The sequence below is a fragment of the Empidonax traillii genome, unplaced genomic scaffold (genome assembly GCF_003031625.1).
Source record: "Empidonax traillii isolate 1590-97213 ecotype Southwest subspecies unplaced genomic scaffold, ASM303162v1 scaffold1046:size245406, whole genome shotgun sequence".
Lineage (NCBI taxonomy): Eukaryota > Metazoa > Chordata > Aves > Passeriformes > Tyrannidae > Empidonax > Empidonax traillii.
The window spans coordinates 102,077-128,534 of NW_020956239.1; the positions used below are offsets into that span (position 1 = coordinate 102,077).

The 26,458-nt window shown below is 39.4% G+C and overlaps 1 protein-coding gene and 1 long non-coding RNA gene across 2 annotated transcripts in view; one reads left to right on the forward strand and one right to left on the reverse strand.

Annotated features, from left to right (window-relative positions):
- The first annotated feature begins 3,906 nt into the window (after positions 1-3,906).
- Positions 3,907-25,526, forward strand: LOC114068348. The gene is made up of 4 exons (XR_003573574.1): positions 3,907-4,388; positions 18,598-18,671; positions 21,077-21,245; positions 25,339-25,526. It is a non-coding gene; the product is annotated as an uncharacterized LOC114068348 (long non-coding RNA).
- Positions 10,444-26,458, reverse strand: part of TSHR (thyroid stimulating hormone receptor) — a 59,808-nt gene continuing 43,793 nt past the window's right edge. Inside the window, exons 8-10 of the mRNA XM_027904358.1 lie at positions 24,641-24,718; positions 12,997-13,185; positions 10,444-12,169 (exon numbers count right to left, since the gene is read on the reverse strand). Of these exons, the coding sequence (XP_027760159.1) occupies positions 10,762-12,169; positions 12,997-13,185; positions 24,641-24,718 (1,675 nt within the window). The 3' untranslated portion in view covers positions 10,444-10,761. The remainder of the gene's footprint in view (positions 12,170-12,996; positions 13,186-24,640; positions 24,719-26,458) is intronic.

The following is a 26,458-nucleotide window of genomic DNA, read 5'->3' on the forward strand; positions in this document are numbered from 1 at the left end:
TGTTGAGACAAGATTGATTGAACAATGTGGTTTTAGGGCCAGTAGTATCCTGGGGTGCATCAGGAAAAGCGTGGTCAGCAGGTCTGGGGATGTGACCTTCCCCTTCTGTGTGGCACTAGTGAGGCCACATCTGGAGTACTGTGTTCAGTTCTGGTCTCCACAGGTCAAGAAAGACAAAAAGCTACTGGAGAGGATCCAGTGGAGGCCCTAAAGATGATTCGGCATCTGGAGCATCTCTCTTTTGAGAAGAGACTGAGCGAGCTCAACCTGTTCAGTCCAGAGAGGAGAAAACTGACAAGGGGTCTCATTAATGCATACAAATATCCCAAAAACTGGTGCCCGGAGGATGGTGCCAGACTCTTCTAGGTGGTGCCCAGCGACAGGAGCATGGAGTAATGGACATTAACTAAAACACAAGAAGTTCCACCTCAACATGAGGAAGAGCTTCTTTACACTGAGAGTGGCAGAGAACTGGAACAGGCTGCCCAGGGAGGTTATGGAATCTCCCTCTCTGGGGACATTCAAAACCCACCTGTGACGATCCCGTGTCACCTGTTCCAGGTGACCCTGCCTTGGCAGGGAGATTGGACTGGATTATCTCCAGAAGTCCCTTCCAGCCCTGACAATTCTGCGATTCTGTGTGACATGTCAGTGCCAGTCCTGTAAGTGGAAATGAGAGACAATATCAAGAAGTAAAATGCAGAGTTCTTAAATGATAGCTGGCTGATTAAAAAGATTTCATCTTCATCAATTAATCTAATCTGACAGAATTGCTTTCTAGCATAAGCAGCTGACATATTTTTAGTTCTTGTCTAAAAGCAATACCTTGAGACATGACTTGTGATTTATTTTTAAACCTAAGTTTTGAACTTGAAATTCAAATAGAAAGAAAATAAGCTATAAACTATACTGCCTCTGTGGGTTGTATCTTGTAATGTGGGATTTTGACATAATCTTTTAGCTGTAGTGGTGTCAAGGTATAGCAAACCAAGTTTTGTAAGGAGTGATGTGGTTTGGTTTGGATTTTTTCCCTGGTATTCAAGGGTTCTTCCTTCCCCCGCCCCCCCCAACTTTAATACTCCTCTTTGCCCTCCAGCTTTCAACACTTGAGCAACTCTGAAAAAACACAGTACTGCTTTTTCCATAACATTTGCCTTACTTGAGAAGGATTTGGAGTTGATTCTGGATAAGTATCAGAAACTATGATGTTTTATCAAAAGAGATCATTACTATCTGAGCTTGCCTACTATGTAAGAAAAACAGTTCAGAAGAATGGCCTGTTGTTTTGGCCAGAATGTTTTCAGAAGGACTGTTGCGGTTTCTCCCAGCTGTATTGGAGCAAAGTATTTCAAGGAATTTTTTTTTTCAAAATCAAGTATAGTTAAAATTACATGAATTTTTTCTGATTTTTCTATAGCTCGTTTATTGTCATTGCAGAGGTACGAGAGGATAAGAATCTTGGGATATTAGCGTAGCTTTCACTATATCCCCATTTAGTTTCAACTACACATCATTCCTTAAAATTTGTCTTTGACTGTATCAGCTTTTGAGTTTTGTTTTTTCTAACCCAAACTTTTGTTTGTGAAATACTTGTTAAAGACTTGCCCCTTGTTTTCAGAGCAGATTCCAGCATTCTTTTTTCAAACAGTTTTTACCACTAATGGGATTATGCTAAACTCTAATCGTTTTAGATATAATGACATCTGTAGTACAGTCAGATGAACTGCAGTTGAACCACATTTGACCTTCAGTGGTCATAACATTCCAAACATTGGTTTTTGTACATGTTTGGTTTTTTTTTTTTTTTTTTTTGGAGTGAAGTCATTCCCAGTTATTTTTGTGTGAAGTGCCTGTGCAATTGCATCTTTTAAGACAATATAGATGTGGATGCCCTTACGTGACCTGAAAGAAGGTTGGTTATCTGAAGTAAAGAATATGGAGAGAAAATAAATTAAACAGTGCTTTACATTACAAATGATACTGAGTTGCCCATTTACTCCCATAGGTCAAAAACTGCTCTCTGAAGATGGATATTGGTGAACTGTTATTTTAAAATACTTTTTTAATGATAACTATGTATCTAGCTTTGTTCTCATTTTTAGTTCAGTTTAAGAAATAAAAAGTTACTGAAACTGAAAACATGGTGTTTACTTTGGATAAGTATATTTCAGTAGCAAATCCAAAACAAAGACTATCATTGAACTGTAACAATAATTTAAGAAAAATCTTGTAACAGCAAAAAATGTTACGTGTGGGCATGTGATTCTGTCAAGGTAGAAGTGCTTTTCTTCCACTAGAGGAACCACATGAAGGAGAACTGCGCTGTGGAACATTCTTCTAAATGTCTGAAGAGAGGACAATGTTTGAATCCCAAGGGAGTTGGGATGCTTCTTTACAAGTGCCAGAGCTGTCAGGATTTAGGTCCAAGGTAAAGAAAAACCCTTCCTTACTGGTGATAGAGAAAACTGTTTTGACTAGCAAAATAAGGAAGGCAGACTTTTCTGCCAAGGCTCCGGGCTACCTAATTTTTCCAATTTCTCCTAGGAATCCTGCTGCAAGTCCCTGCAGATAGGACTCCTCGTGTCCTGCTGTACCTTTCCCCTCAGAGGAGCAACTAGCTGACTGGAGGTAGACTGTCTGGTTCCAACAGGTAATGTATTCTGGAAAACATAGCGTTCTGGGAAAGTGCAGCATTTTTAAAAGGGATTTATTGCGGAATTCACCTTATAGAAATACTGCTTGTAGGTTTTGTTTAGGCACAGGGTTGCGTTTTGTTTCAGAAAATTCAAGTTGTTGCAGGATGGAAGCTCTTTCCTCCTGAGCTCACCTTGTCCGAACTTTTAACAAAGAAAAGGCATTAGTGCTGGGAATAATATTTTTGACTTGCTGGTTTTTGTAGACTGAATTTGTCTGTCTGATTTTCATAAGTAGCTTCAGTGCTGAAACAATAAAGCAGCATCTAATGAAATTCCATGTATGCTTAGAGAGTTGACAAATGGCTTGATAAGTATGATGATGGTACTGGTGTTAAAAATGAGTTAGCTGAAGGAGAGTACGTTCACGTCGCAGACACTTTTGCATTTATCACTTAATTTGGTTTTGGGAAGGGGCAGAGAGAAAGTGAAACAGTTCTTAATTTTAGCAGATCAAATTGCTGTTAACCTTTATTTAGAGTATCTTTTAGCTCTCGTTTTCTGTCCTGAATGATTTTCATATCCTGAAATGACTTTCTCCTTGAGGTTGCTGTGTTGCCATGTAACCTATATCAGTTTAGATAGTAGGTGGGGAATACAATTCAAACAGAGTATAGAGTTTCTTCCATAGTAGCAAAAGGAGCTGTAAAGAGAAACTGGAAAGAAGAAATGGAGAGTACAGAGAAAAAGGTAAAACAGTGCAACCAACCTTTAAAAAAAAAAATCAAGGAGAAACTACGGTCTTTCTTGTCAAAAGAGAAGTGTAAGAAATAAAAAGAGGGAATTTTTTTTTCCCCCTGCACTTTCATGGGAAAGCACGTGTGCCAGTTTATCAGCAACCCTCTTAATTGGTTTTTAATGAAAATATACTTCTTGCTGCTTTGTACTGACATATCATTGCAGGGTTTAATTGGAAATCTGTAGCTGGCTAGAAAAGAATTGATCTGTTGTTTCCACAGCTCCCTCTAGGCAGCAGCAGTAATCCACACATGATTTAGGGAATTCTTACTACAGTCAAACTGAAAGCAGCATTGTACATGCAGCATAAATACAACCATGGTGCTGCTTGGTATTTCAGTGCTACTGTGTGTGCCAAGGGGAGAAGAGACATTCAGATAACACCTCAGCATTTGCAGTGAGAACTTTTTGTTAAAACTCTTATTTCTTCTTAGGTTTGGTTTGTTGCAGCTTTACCTTCATAGAAGACATGGAGTACTGTAATTTTTCTTCACTTTTCAAAGAAAAGCCACTGTAATTTCAGTTGAAACTTTAAGACAACCAACATGGGTTTGGCAGTCCAGCCAGTCATCAGTCTCAGCGTTTGAAAGAGGGAGGCTCTTCTTGGCAGCAAAGCGGGTCTTATAAAAATATCACAGTATATATGCAAGTATCAGTCACTTTGTAATGACTGTTTATATATGGGTTGTTAATGAAGTTAGCTCACAACAGATTTCATTCCTTAAAAGAGAGAAGAAAAATAGAAAACTTAAAGGAGACTCTTCATCACAGCTGCATTTTAAACAGCTGAGAACCAAAAATGAATGTGCTCCTTCTCCTCGAACTCACTAACAAAGCGTCACGAGCTTCAGTGGAACTGCACAGGTGTACAGCAATAAGGATATGATGTTAGATGGCCACACAGACAAGCTCTGTCATTGCATATCTGGATGGCACAGAGAAGTCCTCCCCTAAAAGGTAGGGTGTGAGATTGAAGTTGATTATATTGATCCTACAAAAGTTAAGCTCTTGGAAGGAGTAAGTTCAGGATGGCCCCAATGAGGTCCAAGTTCTGGACTGTAGTTAAGACTTTTCTGTGTTTTGGAATAGTTATCCAATATTTTCAGGGTGGAAAATAAGGACAGGCAGTTACAAAACTCCACAGGATTGGTACTCTCTGAGAACCTGCTGATTTGAATTATTGTGAAAATCCATACCTATGTGTGTATGTGGGGGCAGAGGGGAGGCAGGTGTGGGATGGGATAGGAAGTTAAAACTGATGGTTCTGCTGATGAAATACTGTGTGTTGACCTCATGGAACCTTCATTTGTTCACTTTCACATTATGATTTCCAGTCACACAAAAATAAGCCAGATCAGATGGAAGGGCCTAAATAGATGAGAAATATTTCAGCTTTATGCAGATGTGTTATTGAATCAGTGTGGATTCTAGGTTGACACTGCTCTCAGAATCTCTCAGTGTGCGTCACTGAGACCTCTTAACTATCTTCTGTTCCGGGGCATGATGATGGCCCTTCAACATCTTGTGCCTTAGCCCACAAAGCCTACATCTAAATGCAGTATAATGTCATATACTTTCAGAATCCCTACCAAGGAATAGGCGAGGGCGTAATGGAAAGGCATGATATCCAACTAATTTTGTGCCTCACTCTGTCCAATTTTAACAGCAACCCAGAAACCATTTGATTACTGAGTGGTTTTAGAGTGCAGACACCTGGCATCTGTTAGAAAAACAGTACAGATTATATTACTATTACTCATTAGCCTACCTAAAAAACTGGAAGGGAGGGTTTGGTTCATTTTAATACACAAGCATAAGGATTCTGCTCAAATCAAGCTTCACTTTTGAAGGATATTGTTTTGGTACAGATTTTCCAAAGACTGTGTTATGAGCATTAATACTTCAATTATTCCACAAGAAAGGAAACAAAAGTGCATCTCACTTAAGTTAATAAACCAAAATGTTATGGTAGTGTTGTGAAACTTATCCTTGATTGCCTGTGCTATTTTCAAAATCCAGATAACATAGCAGGGTGTGCTTTACTTTGACTGTAACTGACCTGTTGCAGATGGTATCATCTAGAACTGATACCTACTCAATAAAAACACTCCACATCTGGCTAGCAAAGGTCAGAGAATGTTCCAAGTCTTAATAACTAAGGCTCCAGCTCAACTTGACAGCTTTTTTCGATAGCGTCTGAGAATGAATAAATCTTCAGTAGCGTATTACCATCACATAAAGCAAATAGAATCATAGAACTTTATGTAGAGAAAATAATGGCATTCTCTGCCCCTGTGAAACAGGATTTTCTGTCCTCCAGTCTGAAATCTCAGTCGTCTGAAGCTCCCCAAAATAGTAGTATTGTCTCTTCCCATTTTTGTGCAAAGTTCTGAGAGAAACCTCTGCCCTCATGTCAAATCTATTGAGGCAACTCTGTGAACAGGGAATATGCTGTTTTTCACTCAGCTGGTTTTGTTTTATCTACATGAGCTCTGAGGTTGGGTCTACTGAAGAAAGATGAGATTGAAGCTGCCTTTGCAGTCTGAATAGGGGAACTGGTTGAAGATAAGAAAAGTGGCTGTTGTGGAGTAGACCAAAGGTCCTCCTGTGCCAGAATCCTGTCTCTGATAGCTGCTAATGGTGCATGGTGAGCCAAGAAGAAAAGAATAAGCAAGCACACATGATACACTCCCCAAATACTGCCATTTGCCAAATATTTGCAGTTCAGGAGCACCCTAGTCAGACAGTTTTTGTAGGTTTAGTATCTTTCCTCAGCTTTCTCTTCCATGAATTTTCAGTTTACCTGTAAACCCATGTAAACTTTATGACCCACAGCAACCTTTGAGAGGAAGTTCAGCAACTCAGCTGCTACTCCTGACTTCACTGAGCTTTGTCATTTCCCTTCTAGTCTGAGGCCTATTTTACTTAGAGATTCCTTAGCTGTAATTCCAAACCTTTCATTTTCCTTGCTACCCTAATCTGAAAATTTTCTAATTCTATTATATTAGTTTTCTGTTGTTCTACTCCTTTCTCAATAGTATAATTTGATTTGCTTTTTAATCTCCAGGAAGCATAAGATGGTATTTTTATGAACTTGTCTACTGCACTGTTAAGATCCTGTCCTGAATAGGGGTTATCAGCTCAGAGCATGTAATTTAAGATACCAATTCATATTTTTTTAACCAAGTGTATCACTTTATCTACATTGAATTCCTCTTCAATCTTAAGAAGCCCTTCTACAGTTCTTCATAGCCATCTGTTTTTCTTATTCCTCTGAATATCTCAGTATTATAGCAAATGTTGTTATCTTGCTGTTCACTCCTTTTTCCAGGTCCCTTATGCACCTACTGAACTTCCTAGACCTCTTGGAACTCTTTCCTCCTTGTCACTTGTTGACCCATTGGATTTTATTGTAGCCTATAAACTAAATTGTCCTAGCTGATGTCACTTGGCATCTGCAACTGAGAAAAAGCTTTCCTTGCACCCTAAAGCTTCATGTAGCAGGAAGCACAATTACAGGTGTAATTGGCAAGGGGAAGTCAGGTGTCTTTTTTGAGAGAGGGAGGCTATCTCAAGATAACCCATATTTGATCACATTGACAGTTTTCAGTAGTGGGATCCATATAGCAAAGATAGTAATCTCCTCCCACTGATAAGAATTACCAAAAATAAAATTTGGCAGCATAAATTTTGACAAATATGGGGCTAGGGATATTTGCCCTGAGGGAAGACGTAGTGGGAGGGAGGGATCTTATTTCGTGTTGCATAATGGCAGATTCGGTTAGTTATTCTGAGAATTGCTGCAGTAGAGTCCACCACACAATCTTCATTGTATGTAAGTGTTTTCTCATGAAGTGTTCAATCCTTAGTCCCTGTGACAGACCATACACATTAAGTTTAAAAAAGGGAATGAAAAGATTAGATTCCAGATTTAGTTTTTTGAAGAGGACCTTGTGGCAGTTAGGTGATTCTTCTGATTGTCCTGGATGTAATTAATGACGGTTTTGGAATCCCAGAGCTCAGCAGTACTACTACCTTTCTTTTCTATCCCTGCTGCACTGTCTGAGATGACCATTCAGGACATCCCTTTCACAGCTAGTGATGGAGGGAAAAAATCCAAACCGATGTCAAACAGTGTGTTGTGCAGTCAGTCTTTTTGGCTTTAGGTCAGCCAAGGAGAACAATGAAGTTGAGTGTAAGAGAAATAGTATTAACTTCATCTATAGAAAAAATATTTTAAAACCTTCAAAAGAACCTGAACCTCTTCCAATTTTGAACAAAACATTTTATTCCAATGCTCTGCATTATTTCTGAAGTAACATAGAGAAAATACTTACTGAATGCCAGAAATAATACATCTTGCTGAGACAGATTTAAAGTAGCAAGTGTTACATAAAGGTGCGTGCAAAACCAAAAATGGCTGAAGGGATTGATCAGAGCAGAAATGGAAGAGAGTATCTGTAGGATACAAACATTTACAAGAAAAGGTCTGACAAATTAATTATTTAAAGTCTATTGCCTGGACCTTTCCATTAGCTTTTAAAATATTTTTCACCCAGTTAAACACAAGAATAAGCAAGACAAACTGGAAATATCAAACTTCGTTGATAAAGGCAATATCACGTAATTCTTTCAATAGGCAATAGTATATATGCAATGATGAGAGACAGGAAAGCTCAATGTGTAAATATATCTGTCCTCCATTAGTAATAGTAAAGAACTGTATTAATTCAAAAGCAACCTGTGTCAGTCCAACATGCTACATCCTTCCAGTGTCCTACTACTTTCCATGGAACAAATATTCTGGTTTAATGTAAAAAGAGGTTTGAAATAATTGATCCATGTTATTTTAGAAGCACTTTTAATGTAAATGTTGATTTAGCCTTTCCTCTCTTTCTGAAAAAAGAAAATGATTCAAGCTTGAATGTTAATGTTCTTTTCCACTGGTACACTGCTATCTGTGAAGTCTGTAGCATAAATGTTAGAACTTGATTGTCTTAGCTGCTGCTGAGATACTAAAGGCACTCAGGAAACCTTTTCTCCCTTTAATGATTATTCCAATATCAGAAGGGTGGCAGAACCTGGGGGTGGGGTTGCACTTCAACGTAATATTGCTATGGGACTCTCCTGCACAGCCAGAGCATCACAAATGCAACAGTTTCAAAAGTAGGGACCTTTGCTGATCTGCACACTTAAGAAGCTATGTTTATGTTTCTGATTTAATACTGGGTGAGTCCAGATTGCAGAAGGGGAGGCCATAAATCATTATTGGTTTCAAAGTTTGCTGAGAATGAACAAAAAAAATGGAAGCATGCCGCTCCCCCAGAATAAGCAGCTAAATTAATCTATAGTTCAATATTGTAGGGTTTTTTATGGCATTAGCAATGATGGATTAATTATTTTGTATAAGACCATCTCATGGAAATGGTGAATCTAGGCCCTTGTTTCTGTCCACTGAAGCAGTCTTTGTTTATAATCAGAAATACGGAATCAAGTTGAGTTTGAATTAGAGCATGTCCATGGCATTTGCAAGCATTCAGTTTCCAGCTGTAGTAACTAGCAGTTTGAAGGGCTTCACAATTATGGTTTCTTAGATACTACTAACCCACATTATAAAAGAACTGCCAATTGTCTGTTCACTTTAATTATACTTCCTCAAAGACTGTAATTCCATTAAAACCAGTATAGATGTTACAAAATGACTTTTGCAATACTTACTTGAAGGCAAATATTCATTCAGTGTTCTCCATTCTTACAGCAAGGCTTTCAGATAGCCGAGTAAAATGACCAGTGGTAGTCTTGGTAGCAGTCTTACAGAGCTAGTCTGTACAGTTGGTTGTGAACAGATCTGATCCTGCTGGCACTCAGGCCACACAAGTGTTGACAAGCCAGCTGGGCAGAGCGGCTCCTACCCTGAGTCCTGATGTCTGCAGGAGGAGTAGAAAGGCAGGCCCCAGTTCATTTGTTTGTGGTGTATGAATGAACTGAGCACAGCCAAGCTTTATCTCGGTCTAGGCCCATTTAACAGGAGGTATGGCAGAAGGATGATTTAGTGCTTCACTGGAGCAAAAGACCAAAGCAAATGAGTTGTTCCTTGTATCTGAGCTTGGAATTTTTTTAAGCACAGTGTGGAAACTATGTGCCCAAGTTACAGACAGGCTGTGGCCAACCAGAAGCAAACCATGTGATTCGTGTAGTTGTATTGCAGACATTACAGAAGTCGGATAACAGATCTCGCTACAAAGCAGATGTTATTAAAACATTTTGGAGGAGCTGCAGGTCAGCTTTCAATTCAGCAACTGTATGGCATGAAGTAACCTGAAGGGGTGATCCACTCCCGTGGTCTAAGTGTAGATGTGAGGCAGTTCAATATAGTAAGTACTAAAGGGAAAGTCATTCTAGCCATGTAAGGGAGAGGTAAGCAGGGACAGCAGTAGTGGTGAGAAAGCAGGAGTTACAGGGTGTTCAGAGCAATAAACATGCTTAGATTAAACTTCAGCACTGAAGTATGGTAAAAACTGTGTCAGTCATCAAAAAATAAAAATACAAACATTATTAACTTGACTGGATAGCCTGATCTTCAAATTCAAATTAAACCATTTCCTAAACAAGTTTATTAAAAAGTGAGAGAGTGATAGTAAGGGAGTTTTTGCAGCACACCAATGTCCTAGTGTTTCTTACCTGTTATCTTACAAGCACCTGAAAAGTCAATGATATTTCCCTTTTACCACTGTATAGCCATATGAAGAAGCTTCTTTTTCCACCTCACACAGCTAAACCAAGAATGGCAAACAAAAGGCTAAGTTTGTTTTAGGTCAGGATGACAGAAGCAGAAGAAATCTGTTCCATTTTAGGCCTAGTGAAAGTTTTAGAAATTTTCTTTTAGAAAACAAACTGAACCTTTTGATACATAGGCATTTGAGAATGTCAACTTTTTTTTTTTAATCTTATTTTAATTATAAAAGTTTTTTAGTCATATAAGTACCCCTAAGACTTATTGTTAGTCTCCTACTACCTTAAATTTTTTTAGATTAGGGTATGCTTTATATTTGCTCAGTTTATATATATAAGTTTTCCTAGTTAGATAAAGTATTCACATCTACTTCCAGAATTATCATCAGAACAGCAGCTTTTGACTTGCACTGATCGAAGTGTGAAACAAGAGGTTCAAATGAGTGGCTTGTCCAAAAGAAGACCGCTCTGAAGGTATTTTCAGACATAGCAAGGGATATGCTATGGAAAAAGGATATGGAGAGTGTTATCTTCTCACTTGATTCACTGTGTGCACAATCACCACTTGACCAGGTTTTGGCTGTGATACTTTAAGATGTTATAGCTCAGTTTGTTTGCATTCTTCCATGAGAGTTTGGTTCTGCACTGTCACAGCAGGAAGGTAATCATTGCCTGGGTCATGAATGCTTGTGAGAATCTGACCTATCCCTCGGCTGATTCTCTGCCCATATGAGCCACTGCTGTTTTTGGCTGAGATTGTCTGACCTCTGTAGACTTGAGCCTGATGCTCACATATACCAAACTTGCTTAGCAGGATAAACACATCTCTGCGGAAAGCTTTGGTGAAAATCGCATAAAGAAAGGGGTTGGCACAAGAATTGAGGGGGTAAAAAAGTACCAGCAAAATCTTGGAATTGGTGACAGTTATCAACGGTTTGTTCATAATGGCAGATAAAGCATGGAAAGAGATGGGAGCCATGCACAGAAAGTCTGTGAAAATCAGCACAGCCATCCGCTTGGCAATTTTGGTGTCTTTGTCCCCTGACTTGTACTGAGGGTTTCGCACAGTTATGTAGATTTTTATGTAGCAGGCACAAATGATGACAAAAGCAATAATGTTACATATTAAAACGAAGACAACATAGGCTTCAGCCACTGGTGTTTCAGTGTCCATAGGCAAGCAGATGCTGACTTTGCTGTAGCTGCTGACCCCAAGCAGTGGCAACAAGGCAAGCAGAATGCATGAGAGCCACCCTCCCAGCATGATAACCAAGGCGTGCCGGAGGCGAATCTTCCGATCTGGACGCATGGCGAATGTGATCGCATACCAGCGCTCCAGGGTGATCACAGTCAACGTGTACACAGAAAGTTCGCTAGCAAAGACTGTGAAAAAGCCAGCTGCGTTGCAACCGGGCCCAGTCTGCCACTCTATGGCGTGGTTATAGTACTCTGACCTGGTGTAGAGATCCACTGAGGCGATCAGAAGGAGGTATAACCCCATGCAAAAGTCAGCGAAGGCCAAGTTACACATCAAAAAGCGTGGTACGGTCAGTTTATAATGGCTGGTGAGAAGGATGAAAAGGACAAAAATGTTACCTAGAATGGCAAGCAGATTCACAAACCACACCGCAATCCTCAGAAATTGATATCCCATTATATCCTCACAGGGATTAAACTCATCAGGCTCTGGGGTGCATATTACATCTTCGTTGGCTCCGCAGACAGGATAGTCATAATGACTGTCAAAGGTCTGGACATCTTCCATTTGAGGGTTTTTGAGCTCTTTGCCAAAGCCAAGATTTTCTTCTCCATGTTCTTCCAGGAAAATGTAATAATGAGGATTTTCATGAAAATTTGTAAACTTGGTGTTTGTGTCATACACAGCATCAGTGTGGTCTGTGTATTCTTCTGCATAGTCTTTGTAAAATGGACCTCTGAGAGTTTTGACTGATCTCTTATGAAAGCTGTGGCTGCCGCTCTGGTTACAAGTCAGGTACTCCAGGATCCTGAAAGAGTAACAGGGGAAATAATTTCTGGCATTTACAGTCTGACTGGAGCACAGTAATCAAAGGGAACACTTGAAGTGTTTCATCACGAATGAAAACATAGCTATAAAAATGTGATTGGATATATTTCTGTTAACAGAACATACAGTGTACAATAAACTTGAGCATTTCTGGACTTTTTTTTTTTTTTTTACTCTATTTTTACTTTCTCTGTTGCTGTCAGCTATCCCTGGTAGTAATTTGACTTGTTTGGTATCCATAATTCCTCTTCCTTTTTGGGCTCTACATTCTTAGTAGGTAATGATATTTATCTGCTGTTTATCACTTCTTAGATACAGTATTACTTTCTTTTTTCAATGCTTCTCACAAATCAGTTTCTCCCAGAACTTCCATCAGTTCAGTATCTGTTCTGTAGGTTCTTTACAGCTAACTAGCAGTGCAGTGATTTGGAATACTGTATGTTGTGGTGTGATGCAACTGTTTTTCTAGTGAAAAATTTTTCAGTAGTCAAAAACTTTTCAGTTTGAAAACATGAGACTTGAGGCTATAATCCCTCCCACACTTTTCTCCAGGTCTTGCTACAGCACTGTACCCTTTTCTTTTTTCTTTCGCTTTAATTCTGGGCTCAACAAGAGGATGAACTTCTAGAAAAGGTCCTAAAAAACATTCTTTTTCCTTCCAGTTTGCAATTGTAATCTCTGTTTCAAAGAGCATCGTTTTTACCTAGAAAAAATGGTAATAGAAGTGCCAATAGATGTAATTTTATATTAATAATAAAGCATTGTCTTCACTTTCAAGCTTAAAAAAAGAATGATAGTGAAACTCACCCACTTTTCTTTTTCCAGCTCTTGAAAGCACAGCAGTGACTTGGGTATGATAGGTCAGCTCGCATTATCTGAAGAAATATCTTTACAGCTGGTAATTTCTTTAAAGTCCATGTATTTTTGGCCATTAGTTCTTTTAGGCTTTCCAGTCCTTTGGCTGGAAGGTTAGAGACAGCTGTTCTGGAGACATCCCTAGGTAAAGGAAGAAAAAACAACAAATGCCAGAACATTCACTGACTGGATGAGAATTTTTTCAGATTCTTACAGTACTTCAGGAGTTTCATAGAATTCTACATCAAAAATCAAATCCAGAGGAGGTGGGGATTGCATATCACCTTGGTAAGTTCTGATACCATTCAAATTCAAGTAAGTTATTATTTCTCTGTGATTTTTTTAATCTTATAAAGCTCTTGTCTCTAATGTTTCATAATGCAGAATATGAATTATAAAGAAATATAATGACTTTTAAAATTACACATTTAAAGCCAACCAGATAGAAGTGCATATGCAACACAAAGCTTTAAAAATTCTTTAGAGAAATCACATCTTCCACTGGAAGAGGTATATTCCCTTAGACTTCCTTAGGCTCATTTTAATCTGCTAGCACACTTCAATAGAAAGTACTGCAATTACTAAAAGAATATTCTTTATATACAGAAATTAAAATCTTCTATATTAGTCTATCCTGAATATCTCAGAAAATTGAGTATTATGTTTGTTGCTTTCTACTTGCCTGCTGAGGTAGAGTAAGTACTACCTCAGAAGACAATTGATGGGGAAGGTGGCTTTCCTTCTGAACAGCTGGTTGAATGTCATCTGGTCCTGATAGTGCTTTCTACTCAGTTTTTATTTTGTCCCAAAACCTCTTCTACTGACTCTTGAGGTCAGCATGTTCTCAAGAGTTACACTCTGTGAAAAAATAACCTGTAAAAAGGATTCTAGTGTAGAAACATTGAGCACTTTCATCATAAACACCCTAATAATAAACAATAATCAGCTTTTTTCTTTGCATTGGTTTTTAAGAGTGCTGTTCTTATCCCTCTAGAAGTCTTGCCTGCTGACTAGTTTCTTGCACCTAAAAGAAAACTAGTACTAATTTTATGGCCTGTAGCAAACACCCACAACAGTGTTAGCCTTACTGTGTCACCCTTTTATCTTAACCCATAAGCTCTCAACTTGCCCATCATCCATCCAAGACAGAGCTCAGTACGTTCCAAGTGCTGCCTCACATAGAGGGCAACTTCACCACCGTGCCTTCCTGGTCTGTCTCTCCTAAATAGCGTGTAGCCCTTCATGACAGCATTCCAATCGTGCAAGCTGTCCCACCATGTCTCTGCAATTGCAGTGAGATCAAAGCCCTGTGACAGCACACAGACCTCTGGTTCCTCCTGTTTGTTCCACTGCATGTGTTGATGTACAGGCACTTTACAGAAGTATTTGATTGTGTCAGTATCCCAGGAGGGGTGCAAAGGGATGCCCCATAGTCCTGTCTTGAGGTTATATCTTTGGATGCTTTTATTCCCTCTTAAGTCTTCCTTTGCTCCTTGGGTGATTGCTATAGCTCTCCCCATACCTTATCTCTGTTAAGCTTGGCAATGTCCCCATTCCCTTTCAAATGTAGTTTAAAGCTCCCCCTGCTAACTTCTGAGCTAAGATCCTTTTTACCTTTTGAGTCATTTTACAGAACTCTCCTTCTGGAGCAAAATGTCTTGGTAAACTAGATCTTGGAATAGATCTTACCAAGACAAGACTGGCCTTTCAGCAACCCTCACAGGTGTCCATCAAGTCCTCATGGTGGTGGCAGTTATCTGCAAGTAGGTAATGTGGTTAAATACTGTGTGATGGGAGATGCTGAGACATTTTGGAAGGGAAGTGATACCTCACAAACTCTTGGGAGTTCTTTAGAGATGTACTGACACAAGCTAAGGAGAAAGGTGATCCTGTTTGTGCAATGAATTGGGATTTCTGAAAAGCCTTTACAAAATCAGCTATCAAGGGCTGTTGAGGTAACTAATCTGTTATGTGTCAAAGGGAATGGCTCTCCTGAATTAATTAAAAAATAAAAGAGTGGGGAAAAAGCCTGAAAATGTGACAATTTTTCATACTAGAGGAAGAATGGAAAATTATTTGCTATCTGAATATACAGGTCATTGCAGCAGGGTGCATGGAGTCTAGGCTAACACTGGTACTACTGAAATACTCATGAACTGTCTGGAAAGAAAATGAGGCGAGCTGCAACAAAGCTTGTTTCTGATACAAAGTAATACAAGGTAGTGAAAGCTAAAGGTGATTGTCTAAAGAAGCAGAAGGGTCCTGCAATACTGTATGACTGAGCAGTAAAATAATTGATATGATTCAATATTGATAAATGTAAAGTGCATTTACGATCAAGCAATTTTAACTGTACAAGGATGACAATGGGGTTTAATTTAGCTAGCACTCTGGAAAGATCTTTGAGTCCTCTGCAAATGTCAGGTCGGTGCTTTTAGTAATGTTGAAGGGAAACAGAATGATAAGTTTTGGGAAAGAACTAGAAAATAGAACAGAAGAACTTCACTTTGTAAATCTAATATGACTTTAACAAATATCATATGCAGTTCTAAAAATACTATATGCACTTTACAATTAGAGCATGAAAAGCTATAGCTAGGATGATAAAAGTAGAAAGCTGTTTATATATGAAGTAATAATGAGCAGATAAAGACTTTTCTCTTGGAGAGAGCTATGACTGGAAGCAGTATTAGACTATAGTGCTATGCATATTGGCAATGATTATTCACTCTTGTGAGATAAGTTTTGGGAGACCTAAAAATACGTGACTTAAAAAATGAGAAAAGGCATAATCTTTTCACAAAATTGCATATTCTATTGTGAAAGTCATTGCCATGTTTCATTGTGCAGGTCAAAAAACCAAAGTAACAAGAAGAACAATATACCTCTTTGTTTTGTTGTGTAATGTTCCTAACAGAAATGGCTGGGTCAGGAGGAACACCCTAGGGGACAAGGGCTCTTGCCTTGGAAACAGTTGCTGAGAGGAGCTTCTCCAGGGCCCTGGATGCACAGGGAAGGGAACTGCAGCTTCTGGAGAGCTGTGAGCAGAAAGGAGCAACCAGCCCAGGGCTGAGATGGAGTCAATTTCCCAGGGAGCAGAGGTGAACATACAAAGTTTGTGGCAACTCAGAATGTTATCAAGAAAGATCTGTTCAGTGAAAAGAAAGAGCTTGGAAGAATTAGTAATAAGATTGGGTAATTTCTGTTTTATCTTACTGAATCCTTTGAAGTCTTTTGAGTATGTGCATAGGAGTGTATATTTAAGCAGTTGTTGTTTTCAAGCACTCTGCTTGCTTTATACTGGGGAGCTTGGATAAAAGTTACAGGCACAGCTGCGTTGACATTCCTGTTGATTTAGGATTAAACTTATTGCAGACCTAACAATAGGTAATTGGTACCATCCATGGGCCATATTAAACACAATGGCTCAGAATTCTGGAAGTTTCCATAATTCCCAGTTTGGGAAGTCCCTAAACTGCTGATATGGTGGCTGCCATCAAGAAGTCTTGTGGTCGTACTGTACCGCCGCTATTGCAAATCAAAAAGCCTCCTGGGAGTCTGACGATAATTTTTCTCCCAGTGGAAGATACTTCTTAGTTACTCCATTGTAGGCCCACACTTAGTGATGAAGTGTGTGTCAGCTGACCAATAGGAAAGTGTGGCATTGTCAGGGATTTTTTTACCTTACAAATCTAGTCTTGATGATTTTCTCTTCAGATTCACAATCTACTTCAAGCAGCACAGCAGCTGCCTTCAAACTGGAAAGCATGGGATTAATATGTTTATAAATTACTCATCTTCAGAGCTATGTGAATCCAAGTAGCTGGAGTTTGCCAAGGCTATAGGATCTGTGTCTGCATTCATATAGAAGACACATTTTCCTGAAAGATTTCTTTGTAGTGTGCCGTAATATAGAATCATAGAATAATAAAGATTCTAAGAGACCTTTAAGATGATCGAGTCCAACCATCAATCTAGCACCACCACCATGTTTACCAAAAAACCATACCGTCAACTGCCATATGCACATGTTTTTTGAACACTTCCAACCCTTTCTGTGAAATTTTTTTCCTAATATCCAATCTAAACCTCCCCTGTAGCAACTGGAGGCTATTTCCTTATCCTTTCGGTGGTTACCAGGTCCTGATCAGTCAAGTGTGGTCAGTCCCAGTCGGTCAAAGATGATCAGTCCTGATTTTGGTCCGCTCAGGAAAACAGGAACTGACTGCAGTTATGTCAGTCTCATTAATATCTAATAGTATTGATAACTAAGATGTTGTTTAAACACAGCAGTGCTTACATTACACAGAGGTTGGACTTGATGAGCTCAAGACATCCCTTCCAACCCTAACAATTCAGTGATCCTGTAATTCAACTACTTCCTCCTTCAGTTGCTTCAGAACTTTTCTGGTGAAAACCATCCAGTCCTTGTGACTAACTATCATTCATTTTATCACACTTTCCTGCGTAGTCTCCTTTTTAGTCACTTCAGTTTGAGACAAATCCTCTTGACAGGTCCATCAGACCTTTGCCCATTCTCTTGTGCAACCTCCAACTTAGCTCCCCAAATGAATCACCAACTAATATGACATACCTGGGAAAAGTCAGCATGTAAAAGGCTTTTGTAAAAATAAGTCCTGCCTTGCAGACTGCTCTGAGTGTTGTACCTAAGATCTCCTCAGAGTTGCCTGGGACTTCTACAAGGCCTTTGACAAATGGCCACAGGGCTGATACTGAAACTGGGCAACCACACTCCTTGTGGAAGGTGTCAAATGTTTAGGATTATGGTGAAGGCAAGCAACATTCACTTCTAGCCTAGATCCAGATCAGACTTCAGCCTTTAAATAGCCTTGGTCTACAGGTCGCTCAGGTGCTGGAAATGGTCTGTCTGCGGCAATGTAGAGCTCTACACTGTGAAGCGTAACAGCAACCAAAGTGCTCTCAACCAAATTCAACATTTTGGCTTGATAGCTGGTTTGTTTTGTCCTCACATGTTTTCTTATAAATCTCAAGTGACAATTCTAGGCTGTTCCTTATCTTATATGAAATTTACACATTAGATTAAATGTTAAAGAGACTCTATTGATCTTCAGATAAATGTGGGAATAAAATAACAGCTTATGATTTCAGAGATGTTGTTTTCTGAACCAACTGTATATATTATAGAAGTGTTAAACAGATATTTAGTTACCCAAATTTTCATTCTTTTTTCCTGGGTTATTCTTTTTTGGTCTAATTCTTTGTTGGCTTTATGAAGTCACAGATAATAGCTTTTGCCAACAACCCTTTTCATTGCTGTAAGCATGCAATTGTAGTATGAAATCAAGTAATACTGATTATTTAAAAGACAGATAATTAAGAAAAAGAGACTGATTGCATCATAGTACAATTGAGAATTTTTACTGAATCATATACAGATTTCTGAATATTGCAATAGTTAAAAAAGCATAAAATATATAATAAATATACAATAGATGGGCTTAGACTACAGATACTATTTTATTCTCTTCTGAAAGATTTTTTTAAATCTACAAATTTGCATTGCTTGATTAGCAGAATGCAGAGTGCTCCTGTTGCTTGAAGACTTGCTTGTGCCCAGCGGCAGGAACAGAACAGAATCTCCTGAGGTAGGACCCTTTCTTAGAGTGGGAAATGATGCTTTAAAGAGCTATTCTGCAGAGAATTAACTAATCATATGTATCTTGTGTGACTGTAATGTTTTGAGTTTGGACTGTGTGTTTTGTAAAAGCTAACTAACTAACGAGCCTGATTGTATTTTTGTTGCACTCTGTTGAACTTTTGCTCTAGGCAGCAGCTCTCATTGCATTTAGTAAATCAGGTCTTCTGAGTTGCTGCATCCTTGCCAAGATTTCATTTTCAGATGAGGAGCAATGTTACTATTCTGTTAAAATAGTTTTCTAAAGGGAGCAGTCTGTATATACATCTAAGCAGATCACATCAGTGACAAAGGAACCGGAATTACTGACTCCCTCCTTCCTTTGCTGTTGTAAACTGAAAATTTAAAAAAAAAAAAAATAACCGAACTTTTCAATACCTGCTTAAATAAACCGTCTAATTAGGGGGTCTGAAAGCATGGCCAAGCTAATACAACAAAGATATAAACAGGCACAATTCTTTGTAGTTAAATTTTTCTCATTGATTTTCTTTAAAGTCAAATGGAATATTACCCCATTAGGGTGGATCCATAGTCTGTATTTCATTCTTTAAGTTGCTGTTGCTGCTGAAATTCTGATCAGAAATAAGCACCATTTGTGGAGCAGATGTTCCATCAACCATAAATTCTTGTTTTGATTCAAGAGTGCATAAAGGGAACTCCATACAATTAGTTCTTCCAGCTTGCTAAGGGAGGCAAGACAGAGCTTCTCTTTTGAGATCCATAGGTGTTCCTTTATTTTTTTTTTTCTCCATACTGCTCCCACTATAAGCAATGCCATTCATTGCTCCAGTAAAAAAAGCAATATTCTCACGATAATTTCCCATAGAGTTAATTTTCAAGACAAAGCAGTTTTGAAAGTAGAGCTTTCTTTTTGAGGAATATCCAATGACCAGCTAACAACAGCTAAGTACCTGAACTGAAAATGACTTAACAAATTATTTCTTATAATAAACCAAGCTTTTTACACTGCCCAAGGAATATGGAAGGGCTGTATTGGTCAGACTGTTATGCAAGTTAACAAATCTCTGTTCTTTTTATAAATGACTCATTAGTGTTGATCATGATGATGTAGTGGGGGGTATATACTAAGGCGCTAATTCCAAGGACACTTCTATTTCCTGTGGGAGATGTTAATGGGCATTGGCATGACACAGCAATAAATATTAGGCTTCCACTCAATTTTTGGGTTTGGCTGGCATAGAGTTAAATTTCTTCACAGCAGCTAATATGAGGCTACGTTTTTGATTTGTGAGTGAAAATTGTGTTGATAATACAGTGATATTTCAGCTATTGCTGGGCTTACACTGAGCCAAGGCATTTTCTGCTCCTCACACCATCTGACCAGCGAAGAGGCCAACCAGGACAGCTGACAGTGAAGAGGGACACAGCCAGGACAGCTGACCCAAACTGATCAAGGGATATTCCAGACCTTATCACATCATGCTCAGCGATTAAAAACTGGGTGGAAGTTTGTCAGGACTGCCATTGCTTGGGGACTGGCTGGACATCGATGGGCTGGTGGTGAGCAATTGTTTTTGTTGCATCACTTGTTGTTGTTTGGTTTGGTTTGCTTGCTTTCTCCTCTGGTTTGTGTTTTTGGTTTTTTTGTGGTTTGTTTTTTTTTCTTTTTCAGCAGCTGTGAGGAGCTGAGATTCAGGCCAGGGTTAAACTGTGACACCGTATTAAAATCTTTAGCTTAGGACTAGTATATCACAGCTACCATGATGTGAAATACTCTGGCTTTTTAAATCATTGTTGATTTACTATGCTTACGTGCCATTTTTTGCTTTCTGCCTTTGAGAAGCGATACCTCTCTCTGTAATGACACTATTTCTCTTTAGTTGTAAGTAGTACTGGGACTCTTATTAGCCATGGAGGTATATCATTCTAGTAGGAGATGGATAGCTGACTGTTCAGACTGAAATATAAAACATCCTGAGACTGAGGATCAGTGGTAGCTGGGATAGCACAATAATTGTAGAAGATTGGAAAAAATTCAAGTAATTTTGGAGATCTAACTTAAAAATATAGAGTAAGAGGGAAGTTCTTTACAGTTAGATATGCATATCCTAGGAAGTCATCTCTAGCCCCAAGAGGTTTCATGTCGCTCACACGTCTCAAAGTTAGCCCTTGCAGAGGAGCTTACCTGTCAATGTTATTACAGCATATGATTAACCCACCACCCTTAGCAGCATTTTAACTTGTTCTGTCTGTCTAGCATAACAATAACAACATTGGTGTTTTAAATACCAATGTTAACCAAAGTTGGAGTCAAGAGTCAAAAATCTATGCTGCTGCAAGCTCTCACCTCCTTTGACTTAAGATACTCAGTATTTTGTCTTCTGCTATCTCTAGGAAGAAGCTTTTCAGCCCATTGTGCCACCTGTAGCCTCAGAGGAGAGGTGTGCAATGCTATGTTTGGAAGCTGTACGACACCAAAAATGTAACAGAAGATTGCACCTTGCTTGGAGACTGTATTTATTATGACCATGTAATATAATGGAAATACGTAATGGAAATCCAGGTAAAGTTCTATCAACTGAAAAATGTCTTTCTGACCAGGAATAAAATGATAAAGGGCTTCTCTGATGTCATCTGCAATGTTCAGAAAAAGGCCTTATTATCCAAATACTAATTAAAAAAAGGCTGTCGTATTACCAACCCAGCCTCTGTCACAGTTGTCTGACCATGGCTATTCTAGTTCAGGAATAGGTAGCCTGACCCCTCCTGAAAGCAGAAGCAGTGGAAATGAAGGTGATGCAACTAGCAGGGAGGAAGAGGAGCAACAGCCACCACAGACAGGAAGCTGAACAACCCCTTTGTGAACTTTTTCAGGTTTCCCTCTTGATTTATTGCCTTCTGCTTTCTGAACACACTTTTTTGTTCTGCCTAGATGGCCGGTTCTTCTCCTGATGTTGGACCAGGGCTTTGATTGTACTTTTCTTATACAAAATGAATAACTGTTAAGACATGGCCAGAAAAAACTACCATCTCTCTGCTATCTGAGAATCTGACCACTCATGGCACAACTGAGATTTATCTCTCAGGTGACTTAGTGCTATGAAACAACAAAAGAGCATGTTTATGTTTGACAGTATCCTGAGGGACACAGTGTGTTACTGTCTTTACCTATTCTTCTCTTAAACATCTGCATCCCAAGGATTTTGCAACTCCAAATGAAGAGGTCTGGACTAGTTCCCTCCCTTCGTAGACCTCTGGAGAGGAGCACTGGGTGAAATGACCCACTAGCTGGTAGCTAGGGCTGCCAGACTTGAGGTGAGAAGGTCTTGGTGTATATTATCCCTACTGACTTACGTAGTTTTTTGCAGAGGGAAGGGCAGTGAAAGTAGTGAGTGAAGTGGGGAAGAAGAACTGACCTGCATGTCTGTGTAAGGATGACTTCACTGGTCTTTCCCAACTTCATTTTTCTGAGCAGCTCTGAAACAGAGGAGCTGGTGATGCATCAGGGTTCACTGGGAAAGTGACTTTAGAAATGGACAAAATGTCATCCTGGTGTGACAGGAGTGGCTTGGCATGAATTGCTGTTGGATTGACTGATTATGACAAAGTGACCCACTTAGTAGATGAGGAAAAGCCTGTGGATGCAGTCTATCTGGACTTCAGTAAAGCCTTTGATATGGGCTCCCACAGCATCCTGCTTGCAGCTTGGATGGGTGGATTGGCTAGATGGCCAGGTCCAGAGTGAATGGGCCAAATCCAGTGGGCAGACAGTCACTAGTGGTGTTCCCCAGGACTAAGTTTTGGGGCCAGTCCTATTTAACATCTTTATTGATGATCTGGACGTGGGGATTGAGAGCACCCTCAGTAAATTTGCAAGTGGCACCAAATTGGGTGGGAGTGTTTATCTGCTCAAGAGTAGGAAGGCTCTGCTGAGGGATCTAGACAGACTTGATCACTGGGCTAAGGACAACTCCGTGACATTCAATAAGGCCAAGTGCCGAGTCCTGCGCTTGGGTCACAGCAACTCCATGCAATGATACAGGCTGGGGGAGGAGTGTCTTGAGAGCTGTTCAGCATAAAGGGACTTGGGGGTGCTGGTTGACAGTCGGCTCAATGAGCCAACAGTGTGCCAGTGGCATCTTGGCCTGTATCAAGAATAACGTAGCCAGCAGGACTAAAGATGTGATCATTCCTCTGGAATCAGCACTGGTGAGGCTGCTCCCCAAGTACTGCATTAAGTTCTGGGCCCTGCACTTTAAAAGACATCGAGGTGCTGGAATGTGTCTAAAAGGGTAAGAAGGCTTGTGAAGGGTCTAGAAAACATGTCTCATATGGAACAGCTGAGGGAGTTGGGTTTGTTTAATCTCAAGAAGAGGAGGCTCAGGGGGGACCTCACCACTCTTTATAACTGCATGAAAGGAGGTTATGGTGAGGTGGGGACCAGTCTCTTCTACTGTGCCTGCAGTGAGAGGACTAGAGGAAATGACCTTAAACTGAGAGAGGGGAGATTCAGATTAGATTTTAGGAAAAACATTTTTCACTACTAGGGCATGGGAATAGGTTGCCCAGGGAGGTGATGGAGTCATTATCCCTAGAGGTGTCTAAGAGGCATCTGGATCTGGCACTAGGTGATGTGGTTTAGGGGTTACAGTGGTAGTGCTAAGTTGATGGTTGGACTAGATGATCTTAAAGGTCTCATCTAACCTTGATGTTTCTATGATTATTATGGACTGCCCCTCTAATGTCCAATTATTTAAGGTATCTGCTTCAGACATATGACTCTCTCTCCCCTCACACCAATGAAAGGAAAACCTGGAATTTCCCAGAACTGGTCTCATATCCTGTTCCCAAGGACCCAGCTAATAACTTCGGTTATGGTAAAGAGTGATATGGAGGAAGTATGTGGTCCTGAAAGGTGGGCCTGCAGCCAGATCTTCCTCTTCACCCTAGAAGACGATGTAATTTAGGTGGCTGAAGCAGAAGACAGGCTACCATTCGCACACAGGACATGGAATGCATTTAACTTGAGATGTGGGAACAGAGAGAACCAGAGATGTGATGATGACCTTGCCATCAAAGGTCTGTTGTAATTTTGCACAGCAAGGGCACAACTCTTCGTAGCATAAATTGGTTATGATCAATACAACTTCTGATGTAGTTTCCTATGTTGCTGGTAGCTAGCCTGATGTTCTAGAGTTGGAAAGATTCTGGAAGAAAAATAATATCTTCTGCACCTTTTGTTATTATAGCTTAGCTGCTAGGATCCTTCTGTGAACACTATACTGTTATTCTGCTGTGAATATACTATTTTCCTGAAGAGCAGAAAGTAAAAGTTATTCTTATGTGGACTGAGCACTGCCAACACCATCTGGTTTTGCAGTGGAGGAGGAAGTCCCTCTTTCACTATTTCAGTTCTCCTTGTGATCAGTCGTATGCTCTACATTACATACTACAAGATTTGAGTCAGGGAACATGATTCTTCAAGAAGTTCTTAACCTCTTTAAAGCTTCTATTTTCATTCTGTAGTATGATTCCTAATTTTAGTAAAAGTTCTTTGGAGAACTATAAAATCAGACTGGAAGCAAATTACATGAGAAAGAAGAAACGACAGCACCAGAAGTAAGTATTTTTCTGTCTAAAATTATTTTTTCATCTCTTTCGATTTCCTTTACATGAATGCTACTGGGGTCCTTATTTTATATTACAGTTGTACAGTCATGAAACAGATTGTAGTATGGAATCTTTCAAAAGAAAAATTGGTCGGAATGGTGTATGTAGTGTAAGATACAAGCATTTCATAAATCCAATTCCCTAAAGCACAGCTTCTGTTCCTGGTATTGTTTTTGTAAACATGCTATTCCCATCCCTTCTGCTCTGCTCCTAGTGATTGGAAAGAAAGTGCAACCTAAAATAGTATTATTTTTTAAAGATTTCTCTACTCCATTTTCTCCTACTTACAGTAGAGTTGGTCCACTATGCACTCCCAGAAATGCATCATCATTGATAACTTCCAGGTATTTGTTCTTGTGCAGATAGCTGCAGAAACAAACAAAACACAGTGATATGGAAATAGTTATCCATAGGTTACAGAAGATCTCCAGTTTACTTGCCTAAACAGATTTACAAAATCAATATGTATAAGGGTCATCCTACCCCAATAGCATATTTAAGAATAATCAGTTAGCTCATTTTCTGTGTACCCAAGAAACAAAATAGAGGTTTTCCGTTTTGAAAAGAAATTAATTCTTCAATTATTAAACTTCCTAATTTTTTTTCCTCATTGTCATACACATAATATGGATGTCATACACATACACATGGATGCGCGCTGTATCTTCAGGTACATATGTGTGCTGCTGAGGTGAAATAGTTTTGATTCCTTTTATCAGAATGAGGTATGGGGAATTACATTGTTACAGAATCACAGAATATTCTGAGTTGGAAGGGCCCCACAAGGATCACTGAGTCCAGTTCTTAAGAGAAAGGCCCATACAGGGATGGAACCCACAACCTTGACATTATTAGTGTCATGCTTTAACCAACCAAGCCAACAAATCCCGAACAAACAAGAAAATAATTTCCTCGGTGTTTTGAGTTTGATAAAAGTTTTAAATGCTTTGAAATCTCCATAGTGAAGTGTAGGTTTCCTTATACAGGTCAAAAGTTAAGAGTGAAGTTGTGTTATAAGAAGAGCAAGAGTGAGAGTAAAGAGAGTAACTTCATATTAAAAAAATAATTCTAAATTCTTGGGAAAATCATGAACAATTTCCTGAGTATCGAGCACACGGTTTCCTGACATATGTAAAGCTGCAAATTTCTCCTATCATTCCACGACTGAGGTAAGCAAAGATCATCATTAATTCCCATAACTCTGTAAACTGATGTATAATAAAATGTGGATTCAGGAGGTAGGGAATTTAGAGTTGAATTAAAGGTGCATGATTAAAAAAAAACAAGTAATGCAAGGCTACTGAACACTCAAAAAATTAGCATAACCCAAATGGTACAATCAATGTTAAATTAATTTATGGGGTTTTAGGTTTAAAATTTACTGATCTAGAATGAATCTTGATTTTTTGTTTGTTTGTTTGTTTTTTAGCTGGATTCCTGTTTACCGTGGTCTGAAACTGTCATTTGAGAAACTTACAGATACATGGATTATTATTGCAGGTAATTCAGTTAAGTTCCAAATTGCTTCTGAGGGGCTATGCATTTCTGTCTGAAGAAATGCGTAGTAGAATTTATAGTTTTTGTGAAAAGACTTGGGAGAAATAATTGGCTTCACTGGCTCCACAATTGTAGGTGTACAAAAAAAACGTGCTGCAGAACCACTCAGCTGCTCACACACTCCCCACCTCCCAGTGAAGGGGGAGTAGAGTTGGAAAGAAGGAAAAGCCTGTGTGTTAAGATCAATTTAATAATTGGGAAAAAAATTGTAGTGGAAAGGCAGACAGCAATAAAACCTTGAAAACCTCAAGTGTTTCACGATACCATTGCTCACCACCCGCTGACTGATGCTCAGCCAGGCCCCCAACAGTGCTTGGGCCCTCCCAGCCAAGTACCCCCAGTTCATATGCTGGGCATGATGTTCTTTTGTGTGCTCTTTGGCTGGTTCAGGTCAGCTGTCCTGGACGTGCTTCCTCATGGCTTTGTGTGCACCTGCTCGCTGGCAGAGACTGGGAAACGGAAAAAGCCTTGACTTAAGGTTAGCACTGCACGGCAGCAACTGAAACCACCAGTGTGTTATCAGCATGAGAACAATCTCATACTGTATCC